The sequence below is a fragment of the Sylvia atricapilla genome, chromosome 3 (genome assembly GCF_009819655.1).
Source record: "Sylvia atricapilla isolate bSylAtr1 chromosome 3, bSylAtr1.pri, whole genome shotgun sequence".
Classification (NCBI taxonomy): domain Eukaryota; kingdom Metazoa; phylum Chordata; class Aves; order Passeriformes; family Sylviidae; genus Sylvia; species Sylvia atricapilla.
This window is the reverse complement of record NC_089142.1, coordinates 57281080-57298604: the sequence shown is the minus strand read 5'-3', so window position 1 is coordinate 57298604 and position 17525 is coordinate 57281080. Positions and strand designations below refer to the sequence as shown.

At 39.7% G+C, this 17525-nt stretch overlaps 1 protein-coding gene across 4 annotated transcripts in view; it reads right to left on the bottom strand.

The window, feature by feature from the left end:
• Positions 1-5982: 5982 nt before the first annotated feature.
• The window catches only part of PCMT1 (protein-L-isoaspartate (D-aspartate) O-methyltransferase), a 35975-nt gene continuing 24432 nt past the window's right edge, over positions 5983-17525 (bottom strand). For 2 of the 4 annotated variants that reach the window (XM_066315477.1, XM_066315479.1), the window contains 2 exons: positions 16603-16819; positions 5983-8204 (listed from right to left, as the gene is read on the bottom strand). In XM_066315477.1, the coding sequence (XP_066171574.1) occupies positions 16640-16819 (180 nt within the window). In that variant the 3' untranslated portion in view covers positions 5983-8204; positions 16603-16639. The remainder of the gene's footprint in view (positions 8205-16602; positions 16820-17525) is intronic. The other 2 variants (XM_066315475.1, XM_066315478.1) reach the window with 1 other exon arrangement.

Below are 17525 nucleotides of genomic sequence, written 5' to 3'. Positions count from 1 at the left end.
CTTGTGCCACATGAGGCAAAGTACTGTTTGTACTTCAGTGTTACAGTGGGTCCAGGAGACCACCTGCTGATGCTGCCTATTTCCACTTTGGGAGTACAGTCTCTCTTCTATCCCAGCCCCCAGTAGACATGGCAAATAGCACAAGACCCAAAAGACATTTTAAATACAGCCTTCTAGGGAGGACTCACTACCCATTTAGTTGGGGTCTTATTTTCCATCATTGAAATTTGCATTGGGTTTCAATTAAATACCTAAATGCCCTTCACCACCTTACCAAAGAAGCAAGAAAAGTGGTCTTTTCTCTCTGTGCCCACTGTACTCCTATTACCAAAACCCACTACCCTGGCACACAGCCAGCAGCAGAACAAAAGCTTTGGTTTTGTTCTGCTTGGCAAGACAACAGCAAGATGTGGCACAAAGCACAAGCCAGCCAGGACAGTGTGGAAAGCAAGAGTTCAGCTTTCTAGTCACTTTACCCAACAGCAGGCTTTGTTTCTGTGCTGCTGCTGGTGGAATAAACCTTCACGGATTTTGCATATGACAGCTGAGAATGAACGCCTCCAAGCAGAGGGCAGCAGACAGCAAACACAGTACAGGAGTCTGGCTAATGCTGGGTTACAGTTGCCACAGTCTTCCCAGGGACTCTTCTTTCTGCCAGGGAGATGGTGACAGTTGCTGCCCTGTGGGCCACCAGCTGGAGACCTGTACTTCCCAGGTGACAGCAAACCCCACGGCTGGAGTGAAATAAAATAGTCTTCATCTCACGAGAGAGCCTGGGGGCATTGTCAGCTGGATGGAGAGCAAGACAAAGTTAGCAAATTGGCTTGGCAGCTCCTGCAATTAACACACACAGTGGTCTCAATACCATGTGTTTGCATTTAATAGTTTTCATGTTATTTGATTTTCAGTAAGTCATACTGAACTACTGAGCTAGAGCACACCTGGGAGTAGCAGAAAATACTGTCAACATGCTAAGAATGCTTTTTCCTTCTCCCCAGGCAGCTCCCAGCCACTGCCTCCTGCTGACACGACTTCTGTAGCCCCTTCCCAGCCACTCCCAAGGCTGGGGGTCTCCCTCTGATGTCAAAAGAGTGCTCAGAGCAGGCTGTACTTCTAGCCCAGCTTCATGGCTGCTTTGCTAAAACTGCATTCATGGCCTCTCATGCAGACCCCAGAGCTGGGGAGTTTTACACGGTTACAGATCACAGAATATTCTGAGTTGAAAGGGACCTACGAGTGCTTATCCTGTAGCAGAAGTGAGACACTGTGTGAAAGTCATCATTATTTGAAGTCTGTCAGATCTGTTTTCCCTGTCCTAAACACTGACATTTGTCTATCCACATATCTGTGAATATGCTCAATCCACCTATTCTTACCAGCACTTTAGGCAAGCAGAGAATATTGACTACCCTGACTGCATAGTCCTGTGGATGTTGTTCCTCTGTGTATTAGGAGAGGTCATTAAAATTTATTTTGTCAGTGTATTTTAACGTTGACCAAGATTATTTCACTTAGACTGTTTTTTAAAAACTGTTTTGCCCTTCAGAGAGCTTAAGGGTACAAATTCCTTCAGAGTAGCAAACACTACAATACTTACCCAGGTTTGATCCATATTTAGAAGTAATGGGGGTTTTTCCATAGTATGGGCTTCTTGCTGCCCACTTTTGCAGAGGATCCTAGCCTAAACATCTCGCTGTAATCATTCCATAGCACTGTAGGATAATAGCAGGGGCAGTTCCAAGAGCACATTTGCAAAACAAAAAGGCTGAAATAGGTCAGTGTGATGCTCCATTTGCTTTTCAAATCCTAGATAAAGCATAAGAGTTTCAATTCCAAACTGCACAGAGCCAGTCAGAGACAGGAACCAATAGCAACACAAACACGCCACCCCAAAACAAAAGGAGAGCCTTTCAAGTAAGCCCTAATAGAATCCACAGTCATGCATCACTGAGGTCTGTGCTGGCTGTTTTCATGTGCATCAGGAACTGGGATTTTTCAGTTTCTAATGGCAAAAGCTAAAGGAGTAAAAGCAAAGGGAAAAGCTAGAGAAGATTCAGAGAGCACGGATGGGCATAAAGAACAGACAGAGGCAATAAACACAGAGTAATTAATAAGAAAAAGAGCCCATGACACAATCAGTGTGCTGAGTGACAGGGAAACATGCTGTAAACAAGGAATATTTAAAGGGGGAAAAATGTGTAAAAGTAACTCTGCTCTATGTTTTTCAAGCAATAGTTACTTAAAACAACTAACAAGTGAGCTGCACTCTGCACTGGAGCCCTGAAACACGAAGAAAGAGAAATCCAGAATGACTGGATCATCACACTTCAGAAACAAATTTTTTAGTACACAGAAACAAATTTTTAATTTTTTTTAATAAAACATTTATTTTTTGCAGTTATAAGGCTCCTGGCTGACACTTATAAACCAATATAAATCAACGAAAAATGTATTTTGAGCAAGCTAGCAGAAAAAAGCAGAAAGGTTCTGTGAAGGACTGAGAGTCACCACTTCCTTGGTCAACAGAAATGTAGAATCCTGTTCTAAAGAGGGCAGAGCAAGACATTCCAACATAGTTCTTAAATCTACCAGATTCTAATGCATTAAAGAGATGTATTTAAGATTTCTACACTCAAACCAAATGATGGGACAAGAGAGATACAGAGGGAGCAGGGAAATTGAAAGAGTGCAGGACTGTAAAGGACTTGAAAGCAGGCAGCCCAATGGAAGATTGGACCTATATGGAAAGCAGCCCTGAAGGCTAATTCCATACCCAAGAGATGACTATCTTGAGGCTGCCTCTATATCCAGAGGAGAGGAGCTTCTCTAGAGCTCTGATGAGAGCAGTACCCTTGGCAGGTGCTCTCAATCAGCCATTTTCCTAATCGGAGGCCTTCGAGAGTGTCCTCCTAGTCCATAAGGCACCTGCAGTAAAAGTTACTGGTTTATCTCAGAAGCCAATTCTCCATTATAGCTGAAAAAGGATTTGGCAGAACATAATTGTCCTGGTTTGGAGTAAATTAGGGAAGAACCTCCAAAAGGAGTCCCCTAAACCAAACCTCCACCACCCCTTTCCCCCCCAGCCCTGGGTTCGGGAAGGAAAATACCTCGGAGGAAAGTGGAAAAACCGGTTTATTGACAAAAATACACTCCCCAACACCGAATAGTGGGAAAGACGGGTTACTGTGATGAGGAGGGTGCTGACGCGTCTCTGTCTGGCCCGGGACTTCTCCAGCTTCTCAGGTCAGGTCAGGTCCGGAGCCGGTTCAAACCTTGGGGGCGGGGGGAAGAAGGAAGGAGGGAAAAAAAAAAAACAAACAGAAGCAGCGGAGGGGAAGAAAAACGGCGGCAGGGGCAGCCGGAGAGCAGAGCAAAGCAAAGCGAAGTGAAGCGAAGAAGGCAAAAGCAGCCGAGCCAGCTGAAGCAAGAGCCGAAACAGCCAAGAAAAAGAAAGAAAGAACTGCAGGCTCCCACCCAAGAGGGCGGGATTCAGCTGCGAGACATAACAACATATCCAAGATAGGGGATGGATATATGGGATAGGAGGCAGCTCAACCCAGAACAGTAATAAACATGGCTTGTTCATAGTACAAACACATAAAATGCAAACATAAGCCCAAACATGGCTGAAAAAAGGACTTCAGCTTCTCAGAAGTACTGGGAATGTTTTCAAGAGCATCTACCAGGTCAGTTGCTAAGAAGCATATGATGAAAATGGCTGGCCACAAAGAAACCTTAGAGAATCAAAGTGAGATCTCAGAGTAACTTCATCAACTTAATCAATTCATTATTATTTATGAAAATAGTCTGTTGTTGCTAAAAGAGTTTTTCTAAAAGGCACAGGATTGTCTCAAGTTCTAAATTTGGTATGATGAGACACGAAGTGAGTTATTTTCATTTCTCCTTCCTGAAGCTTTCAGGCAATTCAATGGGCAGCTGGATTTCCTCCATACATATTTCAGCAATAGCTATGCCCACTCAATTCATAATTTAAAGAAATACGATTTTAGTTCCCGAGCACATCCTGCTGAGCATCTCATTAACACCCTGCCAAGAGCATGAGAGAACAGTAACAGCCTTTCATAGGAAAATTCAGAGTGCATCTGCTGCATCATGAATTTGTGCTGTGTAAAAAACTACTACCTGGAACAGAAAGCAGCCCTGTATGTCAAGGACGAAGTGCGGGAGGTAAATAGGCCAGGTAGAGGAAACTTTACATCCCCTCTGCCAGAATAAGGCCCAAGTTTTAGTCCATGCTTATTTCTTCAAACCTGGCTGAGGCATGGAACCTCAAACCTTGCCAGCTGGGGGGACTGAGCACACAAGTGTGTGTTACTTACCATAAAGGCAAAGTGGGGTTATAATAGCTTAAGCGTGTCTGTTCACTTACAACAACTGGTCTGCAGTTCACAACCTTTCGTAGTTAAAAGCAGATGGACGAAACTCAAACAGACCCAACAAAGGCAAAATGTATGAACCCACAGAACCCACTCAAACCCCATGCTTGAAGCCATCTACTGTATACACAGTATAACTCTAATTTACCCTTCCTGATCTATGAAGTCTGAACATCGTGAAATGCAAAAGACCAATTTGAGAGCTCATCATCTCCTGCATCTCCCTGAGCCATCTTTGTGGCAACACTTCCCCTCTGCATTTTTTTGTTTGGTTCTGCACAATGTGCTTGTGTGACCTCACCTGCCATTGTTCTGAACCAGGACCAGGACCACCCTTCATTCACTTCAGCCAAACACCTCTTCCACATTGCTTGGGACAGGGATCAAGGTTCCATAAAGGTAACTATTCATCTTTTGAACTGCATCGTAATATGTTTAAAATCAGCTAAATAGAACCAAAGCTACAAATCATGAGTTTGGTTTGCATTACTCATCCTTTGTATCATGTCAAAGTTCAGAAGGAATTCTCTCATGGTCTCCTTCTGTGAACTGCATTTAAATCAAAAGCAGCACAGCCTAAGGCACATTAATGAGTAGAAGGAAGAAAACGCTGCTACTGTAAGAATGGGTTAACACCCATCTTCCTGGCAGGATGGAGAGTACTAGTTCAGAATTTTCCTCAGAGTATTTTACTTTACCTTTTTGTGCTGATGTGTTAATTCCACAGTCCCCGGAATTAAAATCCTGGAGCTTGTCACCCTGTCACAAAAACACTGCACATGTGGAGAGAACTGCTGCCAGCTGGAAGCTCCAGAGCCTACCACACAGAACCCCCCTACCTCCAGGCATTATTGCCCATTTCAAACTCGATGACTACCAAACATTTCAGGAATCATCCAGGTGGCTTCATCAGCAGTGCTGGTGCACACGTGCTGGTTTCCCTCCAGAAAAAATCACGTTACGGGCTCTGTGCCTCAAGCCAGCTGACCAGTCTGAATGGAGAAAGTACAAAGTCATTCCTGCTGCATAAACAGAAAGAATCCGTCCAGCTCTGAAGAATTCATCCTCTGTGGAGAACCCACAACCTTCAAGATAAAGATATTGGCTTTCCAAGTCTTCTACTGTCCGGATTCCAGAAACAACTGGATAAGCAACTCAGAGTTCAGCCAATCCATTCTCCCAAGCTGTTGTGGCTTAGAGGTGATAGTAACAACCCAGTGCAACATGACTGCACCTCTTATAAAGAGACAAAACTTTAATCCTTGCAAATGGAAAATCACACTCTCCAATGTAGCTGGATTCAACTATGGACAGCAGACAGAACTGTGCACAGAGCCTGTTCACCAAAACACACAGATGTGAACTAAGAAAAATTCCAAACAGCCACCAAACCCTCCATTTACATTCCAGGTAGTATTAACAGGCTTTGTAACTGCTGCAGTACATTAATTGACTGAAAATGGACACATAGTTCTGGTCAGCTTGCAAACCTGCATTTTTATACATGTTTTCTTCTGGATTTGTGAGATCCTGTTGAAGGTTAAAAACCAACAAAACCAACGACAAAATCAGACAGACACCTAAATACAGCTTCCTCTCAATTTGTTTTATTTGGCAAAGTAGCAATTCAGACAGTTCACACAGCATTTATTCAAGCTCTTCAAGTCTTCTGCATTTCAACTTGTCCTTGTCTCCAAGTTTTCACTTCAGAACCATTGCTCCATCATGGAGGAGTTTCCATTTTTTACTCCTAAATGCTACTCCTGGATACTCCTTTCTGTCTGAGTACCTTGACTATCATCAACCCCTTCAGTGGAATGGGTGCACTATTCTCACAGCCTTGGTCCCTGAAGCCTTACACCTCCTGAAGTGGTTCTCCCCCAGGAAGCTGTCATCGGGTCAGCTTTAACACCACTTCCAAGTCAGGCTAGCTTATTACACTGTGTCCAGAGACAGGAATTTGGATACAGTTGAACTCGTATCTTTCATTTAACGTATTAAATTAGTGAGAAGATGTAAATAAAGCTGAACTCAAACTGAAAGATACAGTGACCAAAAGGTTGAACGTTAGCATGCATCAGTCAAGATATTTCACTTCAACACCGAGAACTAGAGTCACAGTTGACTGTGGGTTAGTACAAATTTGTCAGACGCAAGTGGATTTTTCTGGATTGTATTTTCTAGAATACACGCTATATTAATTTCTTTAGAAGATCAATCTTGTGCTTGTGCTCCCAGGCTGCAGTCAGATCAGGAGGTGGTACATTAACTTCCAAGTATCTAAATAAATTAAGTCATATAGTGTCTTTTCCAGAGGGACAAAATGGGGGCTGACCTTCAAAAAGCAGATTATGTAAAAAGTTCCTTTTCCATATTCAGAGGCCTTTGAATTTTAACCTTTATGCTTCCAGGGATTAATCCTATCACAAAATTATTGCTCTTCCACCATAAGAAGTTGTTTTGGTGTTTTTTCCAGCGATCATTATGAGTTGTTTTATTCTATAATCATTCCTATCATAAGAAAAAAAGAAAAGATAATACACTATTTATCTTAATTCCTGGTTGCTCAAATATGAGCAGGATGACTGAAGACACACTTCCCCCTTTCCCAAAGCAGCCCACCTTACTGTACTGCTTCGCAATTTGCTGTTGACATTTTACATTACCAAACAGAAAACTTAGGGCAGAAAAAAAGGTTTATAGCCTTCTAACTATTCTTCTAGATGAAAACTGAATAAGTACATCTGTCTGTACTTAGGAGTCCAGGATTCTTTCTGCACGCATGATGTGTTCCTTTTACAGCAATTTGGAATTCGCTTTCTAAAAAGCCAGAATTTTTCCTGGGTTCCCACGGTTATAAAAATAAGAATGTTAATACAGCAAATGGCTTTGCAAAAGCAACTTTCTTTTAGAACCAAAGGGGGGTTTGGTTTTTAATAAAGAATCTAGCAATCCATATCTCAGACTACCTACCCATCCTAATCTTCCGCACAAGCACAAAACCCCCCTTTTGCTTTTAACTTTATTTGGCAAAGCAGCATTGTGTAAATTGTTCAGTGATTGGAACACACCTCACATTCATGGAGTTAGATCCATGCGTATCACACCAGCACTGAGCTATAAACCACAGCAGAATTTCAAGATCACAGTAATCAATTTTAGAAGGAAAGGGAAAACCATGTCTGTTACGTCCAGCTTGAACAGCAATGTTTGATAAGAGCAGCTACCTACCTCAGATGTCTTGAAATTTCATATATACAAATGCCTGGTTTTAAGGTAAAAAAGCAGTTGATTGTATCTACTACATGCTAGTCTATGACACCATGTCAAAAGCTTAGAAAGGAAGTTCATCTCCTTTTAGTAGCATCTAGCAGACGTTGGAACACAGAAAACCTGGTATTACCTACGTAGTGTCGTAAGGTGCACAGAAGCAGTTTTACCAAGGGACACAGGAGCTGAGAGAAGTGAGTGTTCAAGTTCCCCCATCAAAATTAGAGCTCAAAAGCCTATAGGTCTTCATCTGCAGTTTTGCAGAAATTCACTTCGAACAGATGAAAGTGAAATAAAGGCATGTTAAATAAAACAGTGCCCACATAAAACTTTCCACCATTTCTTTATCAGATTTGCCTTGAGCATCTAAAAAAATAAAACAAACACCACGCTTTTCCATGCTGATAACAACAGTATAACGAAGTCCAAAACAAGCTGCAATGCTGTTGGTTTTCAAAAAGCTTTTAGAACTGGAGATGAGCAGTCCACTGTAACACTATGTTTGGGTCAAGATGATGTAGCTTTTACAATTCATCCCTGTAGAAAGAAAACACATGCAGTTATGTTTCTTCTCCCCTTGGAAATGGTATTTGAAAAGTTTTGATTTTGAATCAGGTTACATTTAAGTGCTCACACACATCAGCAAAACTTCAGAAATCTCTTCAAGCATTTGAGAAAAAAAAAAGAAATACCAAAGGAAAGGCAACAGCAATCCCATATAATCTCATACTATTACGTGACTTATTGTGAAATATGGGTCCCTCTATTTTACATTTAATGGATCACTTGCCTTAAGGAAACTCCACACACTGCACAGCTAGTAACACAGCTACCTGCCATCCGAATTCTGCTGGCTACACACTGGCAAGCAACTGAGCCAACTTACTAGACAGAGTATTGGCAAAACCCATCCTCTGCAGCTGCCAAAAAGGCAAGTTTAGCTTCAGCTGCACTCAAGAATTCTCAAGAAAGTGGGAACACAGTCTCGCATCCCTGTCATGCAGTTTGTACCACTTAGTTGATTTATTTCTCAGAGGAACTCGACTAGCTCCTGAAGGACTACAATAAATCAGGAGTAGGTTATGGAAAGGCTGGGGGCAGGACAGTGTGTGTGTCTGTGTGTGAGCTAAAAGGAGATCTAGTTAGAAAGAATGTATCAGAAGTCTCTCTAAATCGCTGAAAGGAATCTAGAAAATGCATAAGTTTGTCCCTGTAGGACATTTAAAACACACTGAAACAAGAAACCCATAAAACCTATATTAGAACCATAAAGTTATCACATAGTAGTGATTTGTTTAAGTATTTCTAAAGCATTAATTTTAATCCAAAATGCCCATCAAATCTGAAATCTGTGCACTGTGCCACTCTGAGCACTGGAAAACTTGAAGAGAAGTGTTCTGCTTCTTTTATAGAGGCCCAAGTGATCTATAAATTCAGAATGAGTTTGCCACAATTTTTCTTTTAGTAGGTGCATCAGCCTCATTAGCCAAAGCAGTGTCTGAATTAGGAAAACCCTCAGTAATGTGATTGCTGGCTCAATACATAACAGTAGTTCCAGCTATCATGCAAACTAACGCACAAAAATCTAGTTCTACATGCACACATACAAAACTTTTAAGTTACAAAGACATTATTATGCTCCAGGAATCATACAGCATGGAATGACAGCATGCGAAACATTGTAAAAAGCAACTGAAAAGGCTGTAGAAACTAGTGCTTAAATGACTAGTTTTCTATCTAATGCAGTTGAGATGCAAACCTTCTAAGTGATAAATATTTGCATTCTTTGCACTTTGCACTGCCTCCTAATAGTAAAGTACTAATCACAGAGCTTTAGAGCACTGCAGTAATTACAGACAGCAGAAAAAAGGAGGAGGCATAAGAACACATCTTGGCAGGGATAAAAAAAAAAAAACCAACTTTTTATAGCTAACGGTTTGGAAGCTCTCCGTATTTGCCTATCTCACAGAATGGGTATTTGCTTACTTTAAACAGAAAAAAAGAAATGAACATCTGATACCCAGTTTAAAATGCAGTGCCAGTGAATTCAGACCAAGTGCTTAATTCATCCCTAACACTTCCAGGAGCTGCGTCATCAGTTAATTTTTACAACTTCAAAAAGTGTATTTAAGTAATGTAATTACTTTAAGTAATGTAATTACTGCTGTTGCTTAGTCTCATACACCTAATTGTGGGTGTGATTTTTATCCTGATTCCTAGCACACACTCACAACTTTATAAAACCCTGGTCTTTTATTGTGACAAGCAATTCTTAATCCTTCAAACCCAAGGTAGATCCTCAAGAAACTTTAAGCCTAAGAAACATTCTGTATTTACTTTGAAACTATTAAACACAATGATTTTACCCAGCTGCAGGTGTTAGCAAGGTTTTTGCCTTTTTGCAAATGCACTTAAGGTATTTAAAGTGAGATGGTTATTTTTTTCTTTTCTTAAAACATATAAGTATTATATAAATATATAATTTAAAATAAATATATATGTTTAATTGTTGGTATTTTTCATTGCTTTAACATATTCACTCACCACTACATCCTATATGTAACATTCAAAATAAGGATTTTCATATTTTATTTTTTCGAACATTTACTGTATTAAGGGAATCAACTTTCCTCAAGAGATTATTTACGTACTCTTCACTACTCATTAATTTAATAGCATGCCAGCCCAAACCAATCCACAATGTAAGTGTTAAAAATATACAGCACTTATTTTCTACAGACAGAAGTTGAATTTGTATGTCAATTATTGGACTGTATACATTAGAAAGTTCCAGAAAAGTCTCAGATCACAAAAGGTAACAGTTGTCAGCTTTCTCCCTAATGTAGCACAGCTTACAGACATAAATACATATTGCAAACAAGCATCAGCTGACCTGAGCTGATCCTGTATGGATCAGAAACTGCCAAGCTAGGAAATCTACCAGGTTTCAGCTACTGGTAAGAATCAGGATACAGGCCTATCTTCCCTGTCAAAGAACAAAATCTATCCTGCTACAAAGCTTAAAAGGAGACTCAGAAGATTGCTCTTTCCTTGTTAGAACTATCCTGTTGTCCTCTAGCTCCACAGGAAAGATCTACTAATTTGTATTATTTCTGGCCACTGCTGTTTGCTGCACTTCTTATGCAACTCACATAATTCCTCTCCACCTTCATACATGCACTCCCTCCAATCTGCTTACCAGCTCCTGCTTAGCAAGCAATATATATATTTAGGGTTTAAGTCACCACAGTAGTCTATCTCAGGCCTTTGGAATTCCAGCAAGAGAACCGCTCATCTGTCAACTGAGTCATCAAAGCAACTTCATAAGCTCAAGTTAAAGCAAATTTCAGAAGTCATTAGCTCAAAATTACTATTCTTGAAAAAAATGTAAGAAAGTTTGAAAAACTTTGGCTTACTGCTAGGGAAAACATATACGTTAATATTCTACGCTTCCCACTATGAATATCCAACAACAAACCAAGAAACATTCTCAGAAAAAAATCTAATAGACAGCATTTCGGGTAAATGACAGAGTTCGTCAAGAAATAAAATAAAAATCTTATCAACAATAAATTTAGGATACAAGTAAGTCATGCAGCTTTGCAATCCGTCACCACCTCCTTAGTGGAAGGCATTCAGATTAAGTATTTGAACAAACATTTATAAATCTATCTGCAGTCTGTATCTCACTCTTTTAGATCCACTCCAATTTTCTTGTCATTAGGCAGCATTTGACTTTCCCTTTTCAATACATCATTCATCTATGGAAAGTATGTTATCATTACTGAAAGTGAAATTCAGAGTGTAGCCTTTTATGAATTAGAAATACAGCATCTACTCAGTGTTTCAGCAGCCCATTATTTCTCACTTTCTAACTTTAAAGATGCAATATTTAGACTTGTAGCATTTTAACCTGGAAAGGTGCTATTATAAATTATGTATTATTTGCTAGGATCAGTCATAAAATTGAGAATAAATTGAAATTATATAGAATTTTTTCTGTAATCTACTGTATCAGATATATCACATGCACATTTACATAATTGTACTAGGTTTGCCTGGCAAGGTTTGGAAGGGGAAAGAAGGGCAGGGCTGCAGGGTGGCTTCTGTGAGAAGGTGCCAGAAGCTTCTTCCATTTTCTGTAGAGCCAACACCAGCTGCCTCCTACTCGGACCCTCCACTGGCCAACACTGAGCTATCCAGAATGGAAGCAACACCTCTGCAATAACACATTTAAGAAAGAAAAAAGCTATTGGGCAGAGAAGAATGGGGTGAGAACACAGGAGATGAAAAGCCCTGCAGACACCCAGAGCAGGGGAGGAAAGGCAGGAACTGCTCCAGGCACTGGAGCTGAGATTCCCCTGCAGCCCGTGGTGCAGACCATGGTGAGGCAGCCGTGCCCCTGCAGCCCATGGAGGATCACAGGGATGCAGAGATCCACCCGCAGCCCATGGAGGGGCACACACTGGAGAAGGTGGATGCCTGAGAGGAGGCTGTGAACCCATGGGAGGCCTGTGCTGGAACAGGGTCCTGGCAGGGGCCTGCAGACCCATGGAGGGCCCTCTCTGGAGCAGGTTTCCTGGTAGGACTTGTCATCCTGTGGGGAACCTACATTGGAGCAGGCTGTGCCTGCAGGACTGCATCCCAACAACAGTGACCCACCTTGGAGCAGTTCATGAAGAACTGTAGCCCATAGGAAGGACTTATGCTGGAGAAGTTAATGGAAAACTGTGTCCTGTAGAAGGGACCCCACACTGGAGCAGATGAAGGACTCCTCTCCCTGAGCAGCAGTGGGAAGAACGCGTGATTAACTGACTGTAAACCCCAGTCCTTGCCTCCTTGCACTGCTGGGGGGCAGGAGGCAGAGGTAGGAAGGAGGGAGAAGGGGTGCAGGAAAGGTGTTTGTAAAGTTTGTTCTACATCTCATTATCCTGCTTTGATTTTGTTTGGCAATCATTTCTATTAATATCCCCAAGTGAAGTCTGTTGTACCCATGGTGGTAACTGGTAAGTAATCTCTCCCTGTCATTAACTCATGAGTCTTCTGATGTATTTATTCTCTCTCCTCTGTCCAGTTGTGGAGGGAGCAGCTTTGGTGACCACCTGGCATTCAGTCAGAGTCAAATCACCACAATAACACATAATTTTTTAATTTAATCTAAAATATTTTGTGCAGAGATTCTTTTTGCTGAAGTAAAATAAAAGCTTGAACCATAATCATTATTCTGCATGGCCTGAGGAATTCCAGCAAACAATACCTGCTAATTTCAAACTAAATTGGTCAACTAGCTCATCAGGGGCACTTGAAACACTGAATAAGAGTTTCTAAGCAGAAACATATTAAAATATATCCTAATAAATACATTTTCCAAAAGGGTGTTAATTGTGGTTGATGCACAGATAAGAGGGTACTGTAACAGCCTCAGTCTAGTCACTGAAGTTTTTCCTCAGAAAGATCATACTGTCATTATAATTTTGTATTTTATCAGCAAGTATGAATTCAGCATGACATTTATAAATAATGTCTACTAATACAATATATAAGACAAAAGTAGTTAACACTTTTAAACAGCTGCCTGTCTGAAAATCAAATGCAACAGAGATTCATTGCTAAGTGTTATTTACATTGTCACTCCCTTTTGCTCCGTATCAGCAATAGCATGGCCAGCAAGACAAGGTATCCCCTCGAGGTATTTAAAAGATGTGTCGAAGTGGCCCTTGGGAACATGGTTTAGTGGTGGACTTGGCAGCACTTGGTTCAAAGTCAGACTCAATGACCTTAAACATGTTTTCTATCCTAAATAATACCATGATTCTTTGATTTTTAAAATTATCTTTCCATATAAGTAGTAAGTGAACTCTCACAGCAAAATAAAACCAGAGAGATACTAATTTATACAAGATATGCCAATAAGGCAGCCATCAAGCCATGTTCCCAACTATGCAACACAAGACCCCTTCTCTCTGTCCTAATTTTTAGTAAAAAAAACACCCTCAAAACAATTGATAAGTTTTATGTGAAAGGATACCCTTATCAGTATAATCACATAACTGGGCATTGACTGCTGGATCTCTGGCAAACTGTGTTGTTTTGTACCAGAGATAGAGTTCCTGTGTATATTCTACTTCTAAACATTCCAGGGAGTCACATTTGAGAGGATTCCCACTAATATTGGGAGATTAAAAAATAGTATTGCAACTGAACCAAAACTAGAAAGTCATGGGCTAAATTTAAAGAAATTTAACAGTATTTACAAATAACATGCTTTATTTAGCAAATGTATTGAAATCCAAGGAACCTTTTCCTTCCAGCTAGTCCAGACTTCCTTTTGCTACACATTCCAGTTTTACATAGTGAAGCATGATACTAAATACCTGCAGATAGGTTTGACTTAACACACCACTTAAGAGTGTTGTGCTGCTTTGCAAAAGCACCTTGCAGCCCCATTAAAGAACATTCCAAAATGTGAATGGATCAGCAAAAATTTAAACATCCTGCCAAGTGGAAGGTCTGCTAGCCTAGGACAATGCTGCTGGCCTATCAATTGTACTCTGTGAAGGGACACCAATTCTTCCTTCAATGTGATGAAAGAGTTATCTGCATTAGGAGTGAAATCACCTAATGTAAAGTAAAAGAATGACAAACTAAACACATAGAATTGAGCTAATCTTAAAATGATTACTCTTTAATGAATTTGTGATTTACAGCAACTAGTCTCCCATACCCTACAGATTTTTTTACAGAAACACTTAAGAGATGCTTTTTCAGAGGATTCTCTAACTGAACTCTGCTCACAGATCTTGTGCAATTTAGAAAAGAAAAACTGAAGTCTAGGAAGTGAAGAAAAACCATTTTTTCATCTTTGATGCCAGCAGAGACAGCAAATGCTGACTTATAATTAGGAATTTCCTTGGCAGCAGCTGGCTGACAATACACTTCATAGTCAACAAGGAAGAACAACAAAAAGGAAGATGTGACCTCCTGTAAGGTCAGCAGTACACAGTTATCCTAGAAAATGGAATGGGAATTCTCTCCAGCTTACAAAAAGGACAATTAAAGAAATATCAAATGTTACAAGAAGTGGACTTCTGAGATTTTCTTTAACAGAGAGTTTCAAGACTGAACGAAATATAAATTTGCAGGGCAAGATACAGCCTCTATGCCACTGCAGATGAACCCTTCAGGCTAAGCACTTTTATTTTCCAATAACATAATTGTAAATTCCTAAATTAAAAAGAAATAAACAAAATCAAGAAGTGTTTCAGAAAAGCACAGAAACTTGTAGAAATTTCTGGGGAAAATAACCCTAGAATATGCACGACTGAGGAAGGCTCAAACTATTAGCTCTTCCCAAGCTAGCAGACAAAATGAAATACCAAACTGCACCAAAGAGGTGCAAAAACCTCAGGATTCTAGTCCTTAACACAGTACCCTATCGTCACTTGTAGCAAGGGATAAACTATCATTCAAGAAACTCTTCTTCAAGTGTTTTATGAACACACAACTGCTGCTACCAAAAAGATCCCAATTGCTACTCTAATTAGATAAGGTGGAAACGGAGAAAAAAATCTATGAAACCTCTCTGAGAGAAGGAAGGCTTAAGAAGACAACTATTTTTTTTTTAGAGCAAGCAAAGCATGGACTCCAAACTTAAATAAAACACTTGCCAGAGGAGGAAACTGACCACAAAGGAAAGCTTCCAAAGCCTTACAAGAGGCAGGAAACCCCTGAGTAGCACACTGAGGGAATACTGGCATTATTCGAGGCCAAAGCATTCATTTGCATAACAAATACAAAACATTTGAATAACAAGCACGCTTCATAAGCTTTGAACTAAGCTGTATTTCACTGAAGTTGTTTTAAGAGTAATTTGTACGTGGTGGCTATATAGTAATCCAAGAAACACTGAAATGAGGTTTCACTAAGCAACAGTATGCAAACTGCATTATTTGGACTTTTTATGAATATTTTGATAGGTTAGATTAAGTATTCATGTATTCAAATCACAAGCTATATTCCAGAATATCAAGGCAAAAAAGCCAAAAATCTAAATTTAGGTTATGAAGCTCAAGAGTTGTTTTTCAGAGCTCAGTGCACATCTCTACACTTCACTAATGCAAATAATACATTCACAAGCACTTTCTGCCAGGAAGCAAAACAGCAGTGTTGCTTTATTCATTCACATACTAATGTCTAGCATGGCTTAAGCTGACAACTGCATTAAGTCTATTTATTTATTTATTTATTACTGGCTGTTCAATTCAGCAAACTGGAAGGTTTCCTGCTTCTAGAAAGGCCTTTAGAGTTTGCTGTATTGGCAAACACAAATACTGCCCCATCAGAGACAGATGATAGAATTCTAATAACATGTCTGAGAAAATTTTCTGAACACTACTTAACTACATTTACACTTTAGGGAAGAAGGAATTATCCTCTCTACTTTTTGCTACTTGGGGGCTAAAGGAAAAGTGCTTGCAAGCACTCATCTACATTTTCCACAAAGGATTTTACAAAGATTTTTCTTTTTTTGTAGTGTTTCAGAAAAATAAAAAATGAACACCCAATTAACACTAACTTAAAGGACAAAACAATATTTATTAAGTAAAATTTTACACTTCACCTTAATTATTGGGCAAAATAGTTATAAAAAGTTCATTAAAAGTGAAGTTTAACCTTAGAAAATACTGTGTTTAAAACAACAAATAATAATCTTCAAAACATGAAAGACTAAAGAAAATATGTCCAAAAAAGACAAAGTGCAACCCATGCAATATTTTTCTTCTGCTTTTAATTTAACTCAAACTTAGCATAACCTCCTTTGGGTGATGTAGTAATGCAGACTGAGTCACTTTTCATGGTATGGAGGAGCAGAAAGCAATGACAGCAGCAAAGGCAGGCCTTGCAGTCTATCTGCTTAAAATTCACACCCTTTCACCTTGCATGTGTGTGGAAGAAGTAAGTGGAACAGAAAATCACTTCCACCTGGACCACTGCTTCTCTTTATCTGTTAAAGGCACATATATCACTCCCATCAGAGGCTTCATTTTGACACTGCCATCTTCTAGTTTGTCATACTGTTCGAGCATCTGGTTTCCCCCAGCAGGGCCAACTGGTAATATCAATCTTCCGCCAGGTTTTAACTGGTCTATAAGCTAGAACACAACACAGAAATTAGAATGTAACCAGCCACTTCAGAGAAGCTGGATCCAAAGTATGTTACAGTAGATTAACAGCTTTGCCAGTATGTATCTATCTACTTTTATGCAGTAGATAACTACTTCCATTAGGAAAAATAAAAAGTGCATTGAAAATGAGAGTATCACAGCAACACAGTACAACAACTGGTATTACAGTAAAATTATTTAATTAACTGGCTAAGTTGCAGTTTTATTTTCTATATATGTGGGGGAAACATGTAAATCACAAATTATTTTTACAGCAGATTCAATCTTTTGAAACTGTTTAACAGTTCAATAGTTATTGTGCATCAGTACAGGCCCATTGTCAAAAATTCTGGGGGTAACTCATCTCCCCTTAAGCCCTCAAAATACGACTTGAGATTGGTGACTTTATTATTTCTCTTCCTGGAAAAATTTTGTCTTCAACAAACTCACTAACCAACAGCTCCTCTTTCATTCTGTGAATGGAACAGCCTTTTATGAAACTAGTCTAAAATATATGAATATGAGTAAGATAAGTGACACATAAACATAATATGTGAGAAATGCTTGCAATTTTTTTTCACAGTTAAAGGAGGCTAATCACAGTAGTCTCAAGAAAAAATTTATACTTCCCAGATGTCATGAAAATAACCCTTAATCCCCATTGCTAACAGAAGTTATAATTAAGAACTGTTTC